Source organism: Babylonia areolata, chromosome 29 (genome assembly GCF_041734735.1).
Source record: "Babylonia areolata isolate BAREFJ2019XMU chromosome 29, ASM4173473v1, whole genome shotgun sequence".
In the NCBI taxonomy this organism is placed as follows: Eukaryota; Metazoa; Mollusca; class Gastropoda; order Neogastropoda; family Buccinidae; genus Babylonia; species Babylonia areolata.
In genome coordinates, this window is record NC_134904.1 from 39,940,782 (window position 1) to 39,956,393 (window position 15,612).

The 15,612-nt window shown below is 42.1% G+C and overlaps 1 protein-coding gene across 2 annotated transcripts; it reads right to left on the reverse strand.

The window, feature by feature from the left end:
- Window positions 1-3,152: 3,152 nt before the first annotated feature.
- LOC143274867 (nucleoside diphosphate-linked moiety X motif 6-like) lies at window positions 3,153-15,120 on the reverse strand. Of its 2 annotated transcripts, none has more exons than XM_076578829.1 (8): window positions 15,060-15,120; window positions 13,616-13,697; window positions 12,753-12,826; window positions 11,658-11,749; window positions 9,723-9,828; window positions 7,888-8,001; window positions 6,196-6,398; window positions 3,153-4,773 (listed from the first exon to the last, which is right to left on the reverse strand). In XM_076578829.1, exons 2-8 carry the CDS (start codon window positions 13,645-13,647, stop codon window positions 4,558-4,560), a joined length of 837 nt encoding a protein of 278 aa, XP_076434944.1. In that variant the 5' UTR covers window positions 13,648-13,697; window positions 15,060-15,120; the 3' UTR covers window positions 3,153-4,557. The 2 variants fall into 2 exon arrangements, with proteins under 2 accessions (XP_076434944.1, XP_076434945.1); XM_076578830.1 differs by having other exon boundaries at window positions 13,616-13,674; window positions 15,060-15,114.
- Window positions 15,121-15,612: the final 492 nt, after the last annotated feature.

Sequence of the window (15,612 nt, forward strand, 5' to 3'; positions counted from 1 at the left end):
GGACATACACATGCTTTCAAGTTTTCCTTTCCATCAAACACACACACACATAATTATGTGTAATAATATTTGTATACAAACATACACATCCCCTATCCCACACACATAAATGAAGAAACACACTAGAACTAGCACAAACACTTACACAGAAAAACAGTAATGGAATAGCATCACCACATACTTACACATATGTACACGCAACACAAATTACCTCTTGGCACGCATCCTTTAACACAGGTCTCAAACACAAGATTCAGTCACCAATGATGTATGTGAAACTGAAGACAGAACAACAACAACAACAACAACAACAGGCTGACAGCATTGCAAAATGGACGGGAAAACCATTTGCAGAGAACCAGGCTTTGACACACAACCAACAGACCAATGTGTGGAGTGATGGCCTAGAGGTAACACGTCCGCCTATGAAGCGAGAGAATCTGAGCGCGCTGGTTCGAATCACGGCTCAGCCGCCGATATTTTCTCCCCCTCCACTAGACCTTGAGTGGTGGTCTGGACGCTAGTCATTCGGATGAGACGATAACCGAGGTCTCGTGTGCAGCATGCACTTAGCGCACGTAAAAGAACCCAAGGCAACAAAAGTGTTGTTCCTGGCAAAATTCTGTAGAAAAATCCACTGCGATAGGAAAAACAAATAAAACTGCATGCAGGAAAAAATACAAAAAAAAATGGGTGGCGCTGTAGTGTAGCGACGCGCTCTCCCTGTGGAGAGCAGCCCGAATTTCACACAGAGAAATCTGTTGTGATAAAAAAGAAATACAAATACCTGAAGGAGTCTGGTCAACACATCTTCTGAGCAGTGTGCCCTATGTCTCTTCACAGAATTGAGGGAGAAGAAGAAAATGAACAAGAAGAAGACAAAGAAGAAGATGACGAAGAAATCACCTCACCTTCACCTCTCCCGTAGTCTGGGTTCAGACCGTTGGGGCACCGCTGCTGACCTGGCCACCACTCCTCTCCACTCTTCACGGTTTTCTGATTTCCTCAGGGCGTCACCGAGCGTCAAGCCTGTCCACCCCCGGATGTTGTCTTCCCATCTCTTCTTCTGCCGTCCTCTCCTTCTGCCTCCTTGTACGGTGCCTTGCAGGAACGTTTTGGCAAGACCAGATGATCGGGAGATGTGTCCATACCATCTAAGTTTGCGTTTTTTCACTATGGACAGGAGGTCTTCGTAGGGTCCAATACTTTGCTGGATTCTGTTCTTCACTTCCGTGTTAGTGATGTGGTCTCTGTAGGAGATGCCAAGTAGTCTACGAAAGCATCTCATCTCGACAGCTTGGATTCTTCTCTCGATGTCTGCAGTCAGGGTCCAAGTCTCGCAGGCGTAGAGCAATATTGATATAACCAGGGAACGCATCAGTCTGATTTTTGAGCTGAGAGCGATGTTTTTGTTGTTCCAGATGGTGTTCAGCTTGTTGAGTGCCGTTGTTGTTTGGGCAATTCTCGAGAGTACTTCTGGTTTAGATCCTTCATCTGACACGATTGCTCCCAGATATTTGAAGCTGTGGACTGTTTTAAGCTTTTCGTCGTTGACTTTGATGTCAATGCTGATGCCGTTGGTGTTGTTAGTCATCAGTTTGGTTTTCTCCGCACTGATTTGCATTCCATACGATGTGGAGGCTTTGTCTAGATGTTTGACCAGGCTTGCCAGTTCTTCTTCTTTTCCAGCCAGTCCATCAATGTCGTCGGCAAAACGTAGGTTTGTGATTGTTCTGCCGCCTATGCTGACTGTTCCTACATGCTCTTCCAGTGCGTCAGTCATTATTCTTTCTAAGAAGATGTTGAAGAGTGTTGGGGAGAGTAGGCAGCCTTGTCTCACTCCGACTGTGGTTCTGAACCAGTCCCCGATGCTATTGTTGAGGTAGACGGCGCTGGTGGCTTTGTCATAGAGGTGCTGTATCAGTCTGATCAGGTTGGCGTTGATGTTGTACAGATTCATGGTAGCCCACAAAGCTGCATGCCAGACCCTGTCAAATGCCTTCTTAAAATCAATGAAGACATGGTAGAGGTCTTGTTGGTGTTGATGGTACCTCTCACATAGCAACCTCAAGTTGAAGATTTGTTCAGTTGTGCTCCTTCCTGGTCTGAAACCTGCCTGTTCTTCAGCAATGATGTTTTCTGCTTGTGGTTTCAGTCTGTTAAGCAGGATTTTCAACATGACTTTGCTGGGATGACTAATCAGGCTGATGGTGCGGTAGTTTTGACACTGCTGGAGATTGCCCTTTTTGGGAAGGGTGATGATCAGTGATTGTGTCCACGGTGTGGGCCATTCCCCTGTTTGCCAGATCTTGTTGCAGATTTTCAGTAGCACATCTATCATAACTTCACCCCCTGCTTGGACCAGTTCTGATGGGATGTTGTCCACTCCTGCCGATTTCCCTTTTTTCAGCGATGTTATTGCTGCCTCTATTTCTTCACGGAGTATGGGGTGATTACTGTTATCAGTGGCTGGTGGGACATTCAGTATTGCTGGATCACCTGTGGTCTGTATGTTGTATAGCTCTGAGCAGTATTCTGTCCATCGCTTTAGGATGTCTTGTTCTTCTGTTAGACATTTTCCATCCTTGGTCTGGATGTTGGACATAGTTCTACCTTGCCTTGTGTTGGTAAGTTCTTTCACAACTTGGTAGGCTTTCTTGCTGTTGTTTCTTGTCAGGTTTTCCTCTATGTCCTGGCATTTTCCTTCAATCCAATTCTCCCTTGCCTTCTTCATGCTTCTCTTGATTTCGGAGTTAACTGCTTTGTACTGTTTTGCCCCTTCTTCTTCATTCTTTTTCTTTTTCAGGTCTCTACGTTTGTCACACAGCTGTAGGATGTCGTCCGTGACCCAGGGCTTCTTTTTGATGCGTTGTTTTCCAAAAAAAAAAAAAAGAAAAAAAAGAAGAAGAAAAAATCAAGTTAAAAGACACCAAACACCATACACAATCAAAAATATGCAGTTGTGCAGTTAACCCTGTTTGGTTAGTGTGGCACTTTTTTGGGGTTTATTCTTGTTTTTGGCTAGTTCTTTCTTTCTTTCTTTTTTTTTTCACGCTTATAGTTGATTTCATCATGTTTTTGCGCCTTAAACATATTATTATTATTAGTAGTAGTTCTTTTTATGTCTTTATCCATTATTTATTTGCTTTTTTTTTTCTCTCTCTCTCAAGGCCTGACTAAGCACGTTGGGTTATGCTGCTGGTCAGGCATCTGCTTGGCAGATGTGGTGTAGCGTATATGGATTTGTCCGAACGCAGTGACGCCTCCTTGAGCTACTGAAACTGAAACTGAAACTGGTTAAATACACTTGACCACATCAGCTTACAAGTGTAACTTAAGGCCAGTACTTTTTCTTTTCCAGAATTAAAATCAACTTCGGCTCTCTGTGCCATCCAGCCAGGTAAAACAACAAAAAACAACACATCAACAAAACTTGTCGTCAGCAGAGATCAAACCATGCTGCTCATGGCACACTGACCACAAAGGGGCCTATTCAGGGCGGATTCAACACAGATGTTAGGTACAACTGACGTTACATGCAGTGAGAAATGAAACAAACGATATGATAACAAAATCTGTGTCTCATGTGTGTGAAATTAGACCAACATGACCAAAACAGTAAGCAGGTAAAAATCTCTTTTGGTGTGTGTGTTGCTTTATAATTCAGACCAATAAAAAAAAAAAAAAAAAAATTCGTGACTGTGCCATTTAGTAGTTAAAAACAATAACAAACCAACAACAGCAAATTAAAAACCACCAGCAGATACGTAGCATTTCTATAAATATCAACTGCTTCAGTTCCAGTTGTAGTACATCTTATACACAGACCTGCAACAGATAATGTGGCTGAATGGGGCAACCAGTGGGACAACCAACCAGACTGACAGCACAGCTGACTGGGACAGATGGTGATAGTTAACCCTCTCCATGCCTTGTGGCACATCAGGTTTCCCCCACCACGCGTCTCTACTGCTGCCTATCTTGTGCTGGACTGTCTGAGCTAGCTCCCCCCAAACCCCTTCCCTTTGACACCCCTCCTGGTATAGTTGCTCCCCTTCAGAGCTTTTTCAACCACTCTGTGCCATGTCTCCCTTGGTATACCTTACAGTTTTTCCATCTGGGGTGGAATTCAAGAGACCATCGCACCTGCGGGTATCGGTGTACCTGCGTGTAAATGTACATTACCCAAGGCCTGTTTGCCTACCCTCATGTAACTTTACCCACAGGTACACCTTTACCCACAGGTGTGATGGTCTCTTGAATATCCCCCCCTGGTGTCCAGCAAAGGGCTATTATTGGAAGTGGCGCATCTGGTGGCATTCTAAGGACATGTACAGACGGTGGTGATAAGGCCGTGATAACAAACCACACTTTTTTAACTCATGCAATACTGACATCCAACACGCTTCAAACTGACCAACCATGGATTCAAACTGCACCTTGAAAGAAGGCCTGGGTGGAGAAAGAGAGACAGAGAGAGAGAGAGAGAGAGAGAGAGAGCGAAAGAGAGAAGTGTGCAGGATGGAACAGAGTGCTGTGTGCTGTCGGCGAACGTTGTCAGACGCTGGTCCCGGCATCTTCTTCCTCCCCCTGCTGCTGCTGGTGCGGAGTTTTGTGAACTATGGAGTAGACTTTGTTCAGCTTCTTCCTATCGTATGACGGCAGTCTTATGGGAATGATGGCAAAGTCTTTGTGCTTCAGCCCATCCTTGTAGCACTGAACGAAATGACGACTGGCGTCTGAGACACTCTCATGGTTAATGAACTCGTCCAGCTGAAAAAGAAAAAAAAGCAATAGCCGAGTGGTTAAAGCGTTGGACTCTCAATCTGAGGGTCCCGGGTTCGAATCACGGTCACGGCGCCTGGTGGGTAAAGGGTGGAGATTTTTACAATCTCCCAGGTCAACATATGTGCAGACCTGCTAGTGCCTGAACCCCCTTCGTGTGTATATGCAAGCAGAAGATCAAATACGCACGTTAAAGATCCTGTAATCCATGTCAGCGTTCGGTGGGTTATGGAAACAAGAACATACCCAGCATGCACACTCCCGAAAACGGAGTATGGCTGCCTACATGGCGGGGTAAAAACGGTCATACACGTAAAAGCTGACGAAGAAGAAGAAGAAGAAGAAAAAAAAAAAAAATCAGTACAGAAATTAAGTGTGGCAAAGTCTGTGATACATACAGATTGCAAGCAAAACAGTAAAATTTGGCATACAACATATTTAACAAAATAACACTCAACTCAGTCATAGCACAGCAAGTCCGTTAAAAAACAACAACAAACTTTCCACTATTTAAAATACACACACACACACACACAAGTGTGCGCACACCTGCCCAAATGCACCCTTATTTGTATGTACACATGCACAACATATCAAATAAATATAGTGGTGAATCAATACAAATTAATACTATTCTGTAAAACACACCACCAAATTTTAAACAAATAAGGCATAGGAGCATCAATTACACTTACAGGCATAGAAAACATCAATTTAAGTCATGAAAACATCAACTACAACTGGCATAGGACAGAGATGGCTGGAGAGCGCTTGTTGGTGGCGTGTGCCTCTGACAGGGCAACAGGCATTAAGTGAGAGAGGTGATAGAAAAAAACAAAACAAGAAGACTATGCTCTGAATGCATGACTGATGATATGATATGGTGATATGGATACTTATATAGCACCTATCCTCGGTCGGAGACCAAACTCTTAAGCGCTTTGCAAACACGGGGTCATTTGCACAAGTTGCCTACCTGGGTAAGTCTGACTGACGGCTGCCATTGGGCGCTCATCATTCGTTTCCTGTGTCATTCAATCAGGTTTCAGGCATGCACACATACACACTCGGACTGACATGTAACATTTTAAGTGTATGACCGTTTTGTTTATTTACCCTGCCATGTTGGCAACCGTGCTACTTTTTTCAGGGGTGTGCATACTGGGTATGTTCTTGTTTCCATAACCCACCGAATGCTGATACGGATTACAGGATCTTTAACGTGCGCATTTGATCTTCTGTGTGTACACACAAGAATGGGGTTCAGGCACCAGCAGGTCTGGTAGACTGGGAAAAATCTCCACCCTTTACCCACCACCATCGCCGTCACCCAATATTCGAACCTGGGACCCTCAGATTTCAAAGTCCAGCACTTTAACCACTTGGCTACTGTGCCGAAAACACACTTACATCTAACCATCGGCAGTCTGCGATCTCCAGAGGACACGCCTTGATCTCCCTGGTCAGCGGGCGCATCAGGCAGACAAAGTACATGTCGGAACAGCCGTAGCGATAGTTGTGCTCGTGGCGAAACGCCAGCAGAGACTGGAACTCACAATGGATGCCGGTCTCCTCAAGCACTTCTCGGCGAGCTGTGTCCCCTAGATCTTCACCTGTGCAGGCACACACACACGCACACACGCACACACGCACACACACAAACACACATGCACACTGTGACTATGCAAGTGAAACCATCACATTTCATGAAATGAATAAACAATGAGGCCTGGAGAACAAATAATTAACAAACAGTAAAGAGTGGTAACTCTCTCCATCCACAAGGTACACACCTTCAAGTCAGTGCTGCTTATGCTACTGATTCAGCTGGCACACAGGTAAATAAAAGGTACACTCATCCCACACCCGTCAGTATTTTCCACCCCTCCCTGGTAAAAACTGTGTAGAAAAATCCACTCTGATAGGAAAACAAAAACAAACACGCAAAGAACCCATGGCGACAAAAAGGGTTGTCCCTGGCACAAATTCTGTAGGAAACTCCAATTTGATAGGGAAACAAACACACTTACAGGCAGAAAAAAAAGGAGAAAAAAATATGGGTGGTACTGCACTGTGTGATGCACTCTCCATGGGGATCAGCCTGAATTTCATACAGAGAAACATGCAGCGACAAAAGGCTGATACAATACAATACAAATACAATACAATTCAATGTGATGCAGTTCTGTTACTCAAGGAGGCATCACAGTGTTCTGACAAATCCATACATGCTACACCACATCTGCTAAGCAGTTGCCTGACCAGCAGTGTAACCCAACGCGCTTCGGCATGCAATACAATACAATACAATGCGATACAATGCAATACAATACAATACGCCCATGCACGCTACACCACATCAGCAAAGCAGTTGCCTCACCAGCAGCCTAACCCAACGCGCTTCAGCATGCAATACAATGCAATGCAATGCAATGCAATACGATAAAATACAATACAATACAATGCGATACAATGCAATACAATACACCCATACACACTACACCACATCAGCAAAGCAGTTGCCTGACCAGCAGCCTAACCCAACGTGCTTTGGCATGCAGTACAATACAATGCAATGCAATACGATAAATACAATACAATGCAATACAATGTGATACAATACAATGCGATACAATACCATGCGATACAATGCAATACAATACACCCATACACGCTACACCACATCAGCAAAGCAGTTGCCTGACCAGCAGCCTAACCCAACGCGCTTCGGCATGCAATACAATGCAATGCAATGCAATGCAATGCAATACAATACGATAAAATACAATACAATAAAATACAATACAATACAATGTGATACAATGCAATACAATACACCCATACACGCTACACCACATCAGCAAAGCAGTTGCCTGACCAGCAGCCTAACCCAACGTGCTTTGGCATGCAGTACAATACAATGCAATGCAATGCAATACGATAAATACAATACAATGCAATACAATACAATGCGATACAATGCAATACAATACACCCATACACGCTACACCACATCAGCAAAGCAGTTGCCTGACCAGCAGCCTAACCCAACATGCTTCGGCATGCAATACAATGCAATGCAATACAATACAATACTCCCACCTTTGTCAGCATGTCCACCAGGGAGTTTCCAGTTCGGCATGCTCTTCCCATCAGGGAACTTTTCTTTGATGGCCAGCACCTGGTTGTCAGAGTTCACCACAAAACCTGCCACCCCTGCAACACACCATCATCTGTTCGTAAAGAAACGCCCTCAGTACACTCTTTGACAGCAAAGCCTGATAGACATATTGTCACTTCTGGAAGGAAAATAACCGATTCAGCACATGAGTGTGTGTGTGTGTGTGTGTGTGTGTGTGTGTGTGTGTGTGTGTGTGTGTGTGTGAGTTGGCTCTTGGACAGCAAAGCGCAACAGAGGTTTACATAATAAAATACTTGTCACAACTTCTTATTATCAACAAAGTCAGTTCACTCTATAAAGGCAAAGTGCAAGAGGCGTGTACATAATGAAATACATATCACAGCTTCTTATTATCAACAAAGTCAGTTCGGTCAGTTCGCTCTTTAAAGGCAAATTGCAATATGTGTACATAATAAAAAAAACATGCCACGGCTTCATTACTGCTTAAAGCCCACCTAACAATGCAGGGCGGTATCAAGGCTAAAAACACTGTCAATGTTGATCCCCTAAAATCATTTGAAAAAAGAAAGAAGGGAAAACAAAATTAAACACAAGTACACTGATATTCAAGCAAGCAAAACCAAGTACACTCCTCCAGCATTGACCACTCTGTCCATTTTTCACCAGAGGATCATTAAAACAAACAAACCCCAACACAAACATAATTATCATTCAGATAAGCCAAGAACAAGGACTGCCCTTTCCCATTTTCTGCACCACAACAGCAATCATTGACACAAAGTGAGTAATCAAATGAAAACATCAACCTGGCATCACGATGAAAAGCCTGTCATGGGAAAAGAGAGCAGAGCAAGGAGAGACAGACAAAAGTAATGCTGGTGAACGCAGTTTACCGATGTACTGATTGGCAAAGAGAGCAGAGGAAGGAGAGACAGACAAACGTGAGGCAGGTGAACGCAGTTTACCGATGTACTGATTGGCAAAGAGAGCAGAGGAAGGAGAGACAGACAAACGTGAGGCAGGTGAACGCAGTTTACCGATGTACTGATTGGCAAAGAGAGCAGAGGAGACAAACAAACGTGATGCAGGTGAACGCAGTTTACCGATGTACTGATTGGCAAAGAGAGCAGAGGAAGGAGACAAACAAACGTGATGTGGGTGAACGCAGTTTACCGATGTACTGATTGGCAAAGAGAGCAGAGGAAGGAGAGACAGACAAACGTGATGCAGGTGAACGCAGTTTACCGATGTACTGATTGGCAAAGAGAGCAGAGGAGACAAACAAACGTGATGTGGGTGAACGCAGTTTACCGATGTACTGATTGGCAAAGAGAGCAGAGGAAGGAGAGACAGACAAACGTGATGCAGGTGAACGCAGTTTACCGATGTACTGATTGGCAAAGAGAGCAGAGGAAGGAGAGACAGACAAACGTGATGCAGGTGAACGCAGTTTACCGATGTACTGATTGGCAAAGAGAGCAGAGGAGAGACAGACAAACGTGATGCAGGTGAACGCAGTTTACCGATGTACTGATTGGCAAAGAGAGCAGAGGAAGGAGAGACAGACAATGCAGGTGAACGCAGTTTACCGATGTACTGATTGGCAAAGAGAGCAGAGGAAGGAGACAAACAAACGTGATGCGGGTGAACGCAGTTTACCGATGTACTGACTGGCAAAGAGAGCAGAGGAAGGAGACAGACAAAAGTGATCCAGGTGAACGCAGTTTACCGATGTACTGATTGGCAAAGAGAGCAGAGGAAACAGACAAAAGTGATGCAGGTGAACGCAGTTTACCGATGTACTGATTGGCATACTCGGGCAGATGGCTGGGCAGATGGTCACACAGCCACATTGTCATCTTCACATACCCTGGCTGTGCATGGTGGAAGTCAAATCCCATCTGCCAACAAAGCAGCAGTGATAAGCACACTCTCTCACATTGTTCTGGATGCGCACACAAAACGATGCATGCACGCGCACGGGCACACACGCAACACACACACAGTTGTTACACTCTGAATGTAAAAGTATCTTACCCACATGTTTTTCTTTTTACATAATAATAGATGTGTACATGGTGATAAGTGAAGGGTGTGTCAGTTTTTTTATTTATTTATTTAAAAAATTTATTTATTTATTTATTTTTTTGCTGACGGGCATTTTATTTTAAGTGAGCCTAAAGAAAATTTTCTGTTTTTTGGTTGAAGCAGATAATAAAGTATTTTGAATTGAATTGAATTGAACTGAATTGATGGGTTACATGTTCAAATAAATTCAGGGGTGTGTGCCTTCCACACTATATCACCTAGTATGCCAAAAATTACATGATTTTTCTGATCTCCAACATATTTGTCTGAAGCAGTAATAACACCAGCACCACTGGTAATAATCCTGATGAATGAAAATGAAATTCTGTTCACAAAGACCAAATCTAAAAGCTTTCCCGAATGTATATGCAAACATTAGAATCCAAAGCATCCAAGGCTTTACATTCACTCTCGTTCTGAGAGCTCTACAAACTCTAGCAAGTTGATGAAATGGGTAACATATTACACAAAGCATGCTAAATTATGGCAAGATCTGTACGAAAACACTGAGTTTCAGTTTCAGTTTCAGTAGCTCAAGGAGGCGTCACTGCGTTCGGACAAATCCATATACGCTGAAAACACTGATATGCTCTTTAATTAGGTCAGATTAACTTAAGTAGCCAAACGTGCATCACTGAGAGAGTGAGAGGAAGCTATCTCAAGTACAAAAAAAATAACATCACAGTGGTGTTTTCTTACACCAACAGTTCTCATAAAATTGTGTGTCACAGTTTTTACAACAGAACAAACAAAACAATAACTACGCTTCAGCAAATCAGAAAAAAAACCCCCAACATTTTTCAAATCAATTTAAAAGTGAAAAAAAAAACAACAACAACAAAAAACAGTTCCTGTTTATCAGACTGCATGCAAAACCATTCCTGCTGTGGTGTGTTTCTATTAGTGTGAACCCTTGCAGTTTGTCTGAAATAACACAGCTAGGGGCTGCAATTCAAATATGTACAATTAAAGCAACACAAATCATCTCAAACTAAAATCTATCTTTGTTTTCCACAAATTATCTCAAACTAAATCTTTCTTTATTTTCCACAAGATCGGAGGAACTGTAACGTTTCTTATGCCAAAAGTAGGAGTGGGATAGTTCAACGGTTCCATTTTGATGTTGTTACAGAGAATGCCTTCACACTCCTGCCCATGTTAGGATTCAGCTACTACAGTTTACAATATTCCAGAGTAGATCATGGGATGCTTTCTCTCTCTCTGTGTGTGTGTGTGTGTGTGTGTGTGTGTGTGTGTGTGTGTGTCTCCATGTTTGTGACTGTGCACATGGGCATGCACATGGTTTATGCGTGCGTGCATGTATGATTGCTTGCATGTGTGTTTCTGGATCTAGCTGACTGTATGTATTTGTAGCTGTTTATAATCATACTGAAGTCTCTTGGAGTTGTATTAGGGTCTGTCTTGCTGTGTTTGTGTTCATTGGCAGGTGTGTTCAGGCATGTGCTTGTGAGACTTACCTCTGACAGGAGAGGAATAAGACTTGTTTGATTGAGGTGTATTTTCACCCACAGTGTTCAGGCATGTGCTTGTGAGACTTACCTCTGACAGGAGAGGAATAAGACTTGTTTGATTGAGGTGTATTTTCACCCACAGTGTTCAGGCATGTGCTTGTCAGACTTACCTCTGTCAGGAGAGGAATAAGACTTGTTTGATTGAGGTGTATCTTCACCCACAGTCCCCTCTTCCCAGCCTTCTTCCATTCCGATATTGCCTCTGTAATGGAAGAAAACTGGACTCTTTGAGACCTGCCATCAACAATGCTTTTAAATCAAAAGACAAATAATTCTATTCTCAGTCTCCGATGTTGGCAGATTTGTGGGGGGTGGGTCGTTGTTGGAGGAACGTGGTGGTGGTCTCCACTCTGAGGGGGATGCTCATTCAGTCTGGCTCCACGACTAAGCCATTATTGTTGTCAGTAGCGGGCTTAGCAGGTGGTGTCCTCAGTAAGTTAAATCAGAACAGGCGCTACTTAATACCGCCAAAGTGACTCCTCTGGTGTGTGGCCTCCTGGCGACCTAACATTGATGGTTCCTTGTGGACTGCTGACACTGGGACTGTGACAGACGAACCTGGGTTCCACTCCAGTATTTGTTTGTCTGGTGATGTTGTTTGGAGGTTTGCGCAGAGTGTGACCAATCCAGCAAAATGCAGAAAAAAAACAGAGCCCATCCTGAACAATAATACACTAAAAACATTTACAGAATACATTTCAGACAAGAGCATGTCACAAACAACGTAGAACTGATAGCTTTATAAGCTGTTTTTTTTGTGTGTTTTTTTTTTTTTTACTGAAGCACTGTTCTGAAAACCATGTGTGACACTGACCTTATTTGTTTGTTTCCTGATAAATACCACTTTCTTGAGTGAGGAGGGGTATGGCCATGGTTAGATGATTTTTGTACTTATCTTTTCAGGAAAATGTCAAAACACAATAGTGAAAGGACAATCTATAATAATCATTATAACCTCATAACCCTGGTTACTAACCTGGAAGAGTCATTCAAAGGAATATTTCAGAAATGCTATTCACTTAGTATCAGTTTATCTGATTTTGGTGTCTCTGATTTCTGAATTTTACAGCTCTGCTAAACTAAAAAAAATAACAACAACCCCCAAAAAAAACAAACAAAACAAAACAAAACAACAACAACAAAACAAGAACAACCCAAAACAACAACAACATGATTTATTTCAAATTTTCAACACACAATCTCACCTTTCAGACTACCAATGAATTCTGCATCAGAGTTGAAGTTCTGCTGGCTACTGTCGATGGCCAGACCCAGAAATCTGACACGAATACATAAACAATTATTGTTAAAGCATGCTGATACTCTGCCTGTCGCTTTTACAACACACTGGGCAATATCACAGTGACAATGGTCATGCTGCTCCCAACACCTGACTTTCGTCAGTTACTTTTTACAAGTACAGATGATTCATGAGTAAATACAGAGTTTTTCTCTCTAAGCTTGGAATCTTTTTGTAATGATGAGAAGTCATCTGTTGCTTATTTCCATCCCCCCCCCCCCCCCCCCCAACTTTCACCCCACAAAGATCTCCCAGCCTCTTCGCCCATTTTTTTCTATTTTCTTTACTCCATTGAAGACTTGCGTAGTGTGTGTTGTGTTGTGTTGTGTTGTTCTTGTTGTGTGTGTGTGTGTGTGTGTGTGTGTGTTGTGTTGTATTGTGCTGTGTTGTGATGTATTTTGATGTGTGTGTGTGTGTGTGTGTGTGTGTGTGTGTGTGTGTGTGTGTGTGTGTTGTGTGTGTGTTGTGTGTGTGGCATATTTGTGCTTTTTTGATGTGATAATCATATAATTTTTCTCTTGTGTCTTCATGTGTTGTTGTGTTCCTGTCCCTGCACCCATTAAATCTAGAAGAAACAAAAAGTTAAATAAACATTTAAAGCATTTCAGTTTCAAGTGCAGTTTAGCAGACTTCCATGTTTTAAGAAATTTGTGAAAAGTTCTTACTGGTGAAGCCAATGTTATGTTCTAATCTACACTGTTAATTAAATTCTATCATCAACATAATATTTTTTTCATGCCTAAATAAATCAAAATTGAAATGTCTTACCTGTCTGTAACCACAGTAAACTTATTGGCCATGGTTTCATCTATTCAGCCTGAAGTCACCTAAGTGGAAAATTAACATAAACCTGAAAATTACAAGCACTTTGGTGTAAATCAACTTGACAACATGAAACCTCTGCATCATTTTGATGTACACTGACCCATGCACAATAGCCAAATTTGTGTGTTGACTGTTATGCATTGATGCAGTGACTGATATTTGGGCATGTGTTAACACATACAAACAGAAAATAATGTTTCTCATAGTTACATCTCCAATGTTGTGGTTTAAACTCAGTTGTTTAAACTAACATTCTGTTATTTGAAAGTTTTTTTCTTTTTTTTCTTTTGAATGTTCTAAACTTAATCTCAGTTAAAAAAAAAAAAAAATGAACATCAGACACTAAAATACCCTGTGTGTGTGGTGTGTGTGTGTGTGTGTGGTGTGTGTGTGTGTGTGTATGTGTGTGTGTGTGGTGTGTGTGTGTGTGTGTGGTGTGTGTGTGTGTGTGTTAAAAAAAAGGGGGTCTTTGGTAACGTTAACAGTCTCAGTAACTCAAACCTCATTCTTGACAGCATTTCTCTAATTTGTCTCAATTGTATTGACTTAGTATGTGATCTGATATCTGTCAGTGCAAATGGATCTATATTCATATACAATGTTCAGTGTGTGTGTGTGTGTGTGTGTGTGTGTGTGTGTGTGTGTGTGTGACTATCATATAATGATATATATACATATATATATATATGTCTATTAACTTATGTCCAAATAAGCACTGGATAATGAGATACAAAATGTTTTTGTTGTGCAGATAAAATCAGCCAACACCCCCCCCCCCCCAACCCCCCCCCCCCAAAAAAAAAATCTGTAACTAGTGGTGTTGGTTCATGCCAGAGATATACATTTTGGGTATATTGATCTTGCTGGGGGTGAACAATCCTAATACATGGGAGATGCCCGTTGATAGTGGCAATAACATTTAATAGTCATCAATTATCTGCTATTTTAAAACTGATTCACTGATGGACCAGTGCGTATGTGGTGATCATTAATTCTGGCCATTGTTGTCGTTCCCAAAACCATCGACCCCTCCACTCCCCTGTTCGACTGACGGAGTGAACGTCAATGCTTTGTTTCATTCCGTCTTGAGGAAAAAAAATCGTCCAGTCATCATTGTCGTACACAAAACCACGCGTGTGTGCTGTGTCAAACTGTTGTGTTATCGCATCTGGCTAGTAGAAATAGGTCTACTTTCGACTTGCAGTTTCCTTGCGCCCACTGATCGACAAAATTGCTATTATTAGATCACTGGTCAGCGCTTCTCAACTTCGATCAGTATATTCGAGTGCAGCGTGAAAGCTATCAAATTGTGAAATAATGAACAACAATAATAATAGAAATACATTTCTTTCGTTTTCAGTGATAGTAGAAGAGTATTTTCGCTTACAAGGGCCGCAAAAAGTTCACTTGCCCACTTTTGGAAGGTTAGGGTGCAAAGGCCGTCTGCTCTTCAGCGCACCATCTTCTAATTCTGGAGTGAATCAGTGCACTTGGCATTGAGCTTGTGCAAAACCATCTAAATCATATAGGAGTCTTCGCGGAAAAAAAGTAGAAGAAGAAGAAAGAAAAGAAAGAAAGGAAAGAAAGGAAAAAGAGATAACTTTGTGTTCGTGCGCTGGGAAACATGTTAAACATTGATTTAGGGCTAAATAAACTTTACTAAAATGTGTTTTATTTATATTATAATTCATAATATTTTATATACAACGATTCAAACACGGACATTTCGTGTTTTATGCATACAAATCAGGATTCTTGAATAATTCTTAAAAACATATGTACATTAGATATTTTCATATTAAGATTAATGTATGCGACCGTCACTGACGAACACTGAATCCAAAATCAACTTTGGAAACCAACACTGTCATTTGGTTCCCCATTCTGTCATTTTGATAGGTCTGTCTGTCTGCCTGTCTGTCTATGCGCGCGCGCGCGTT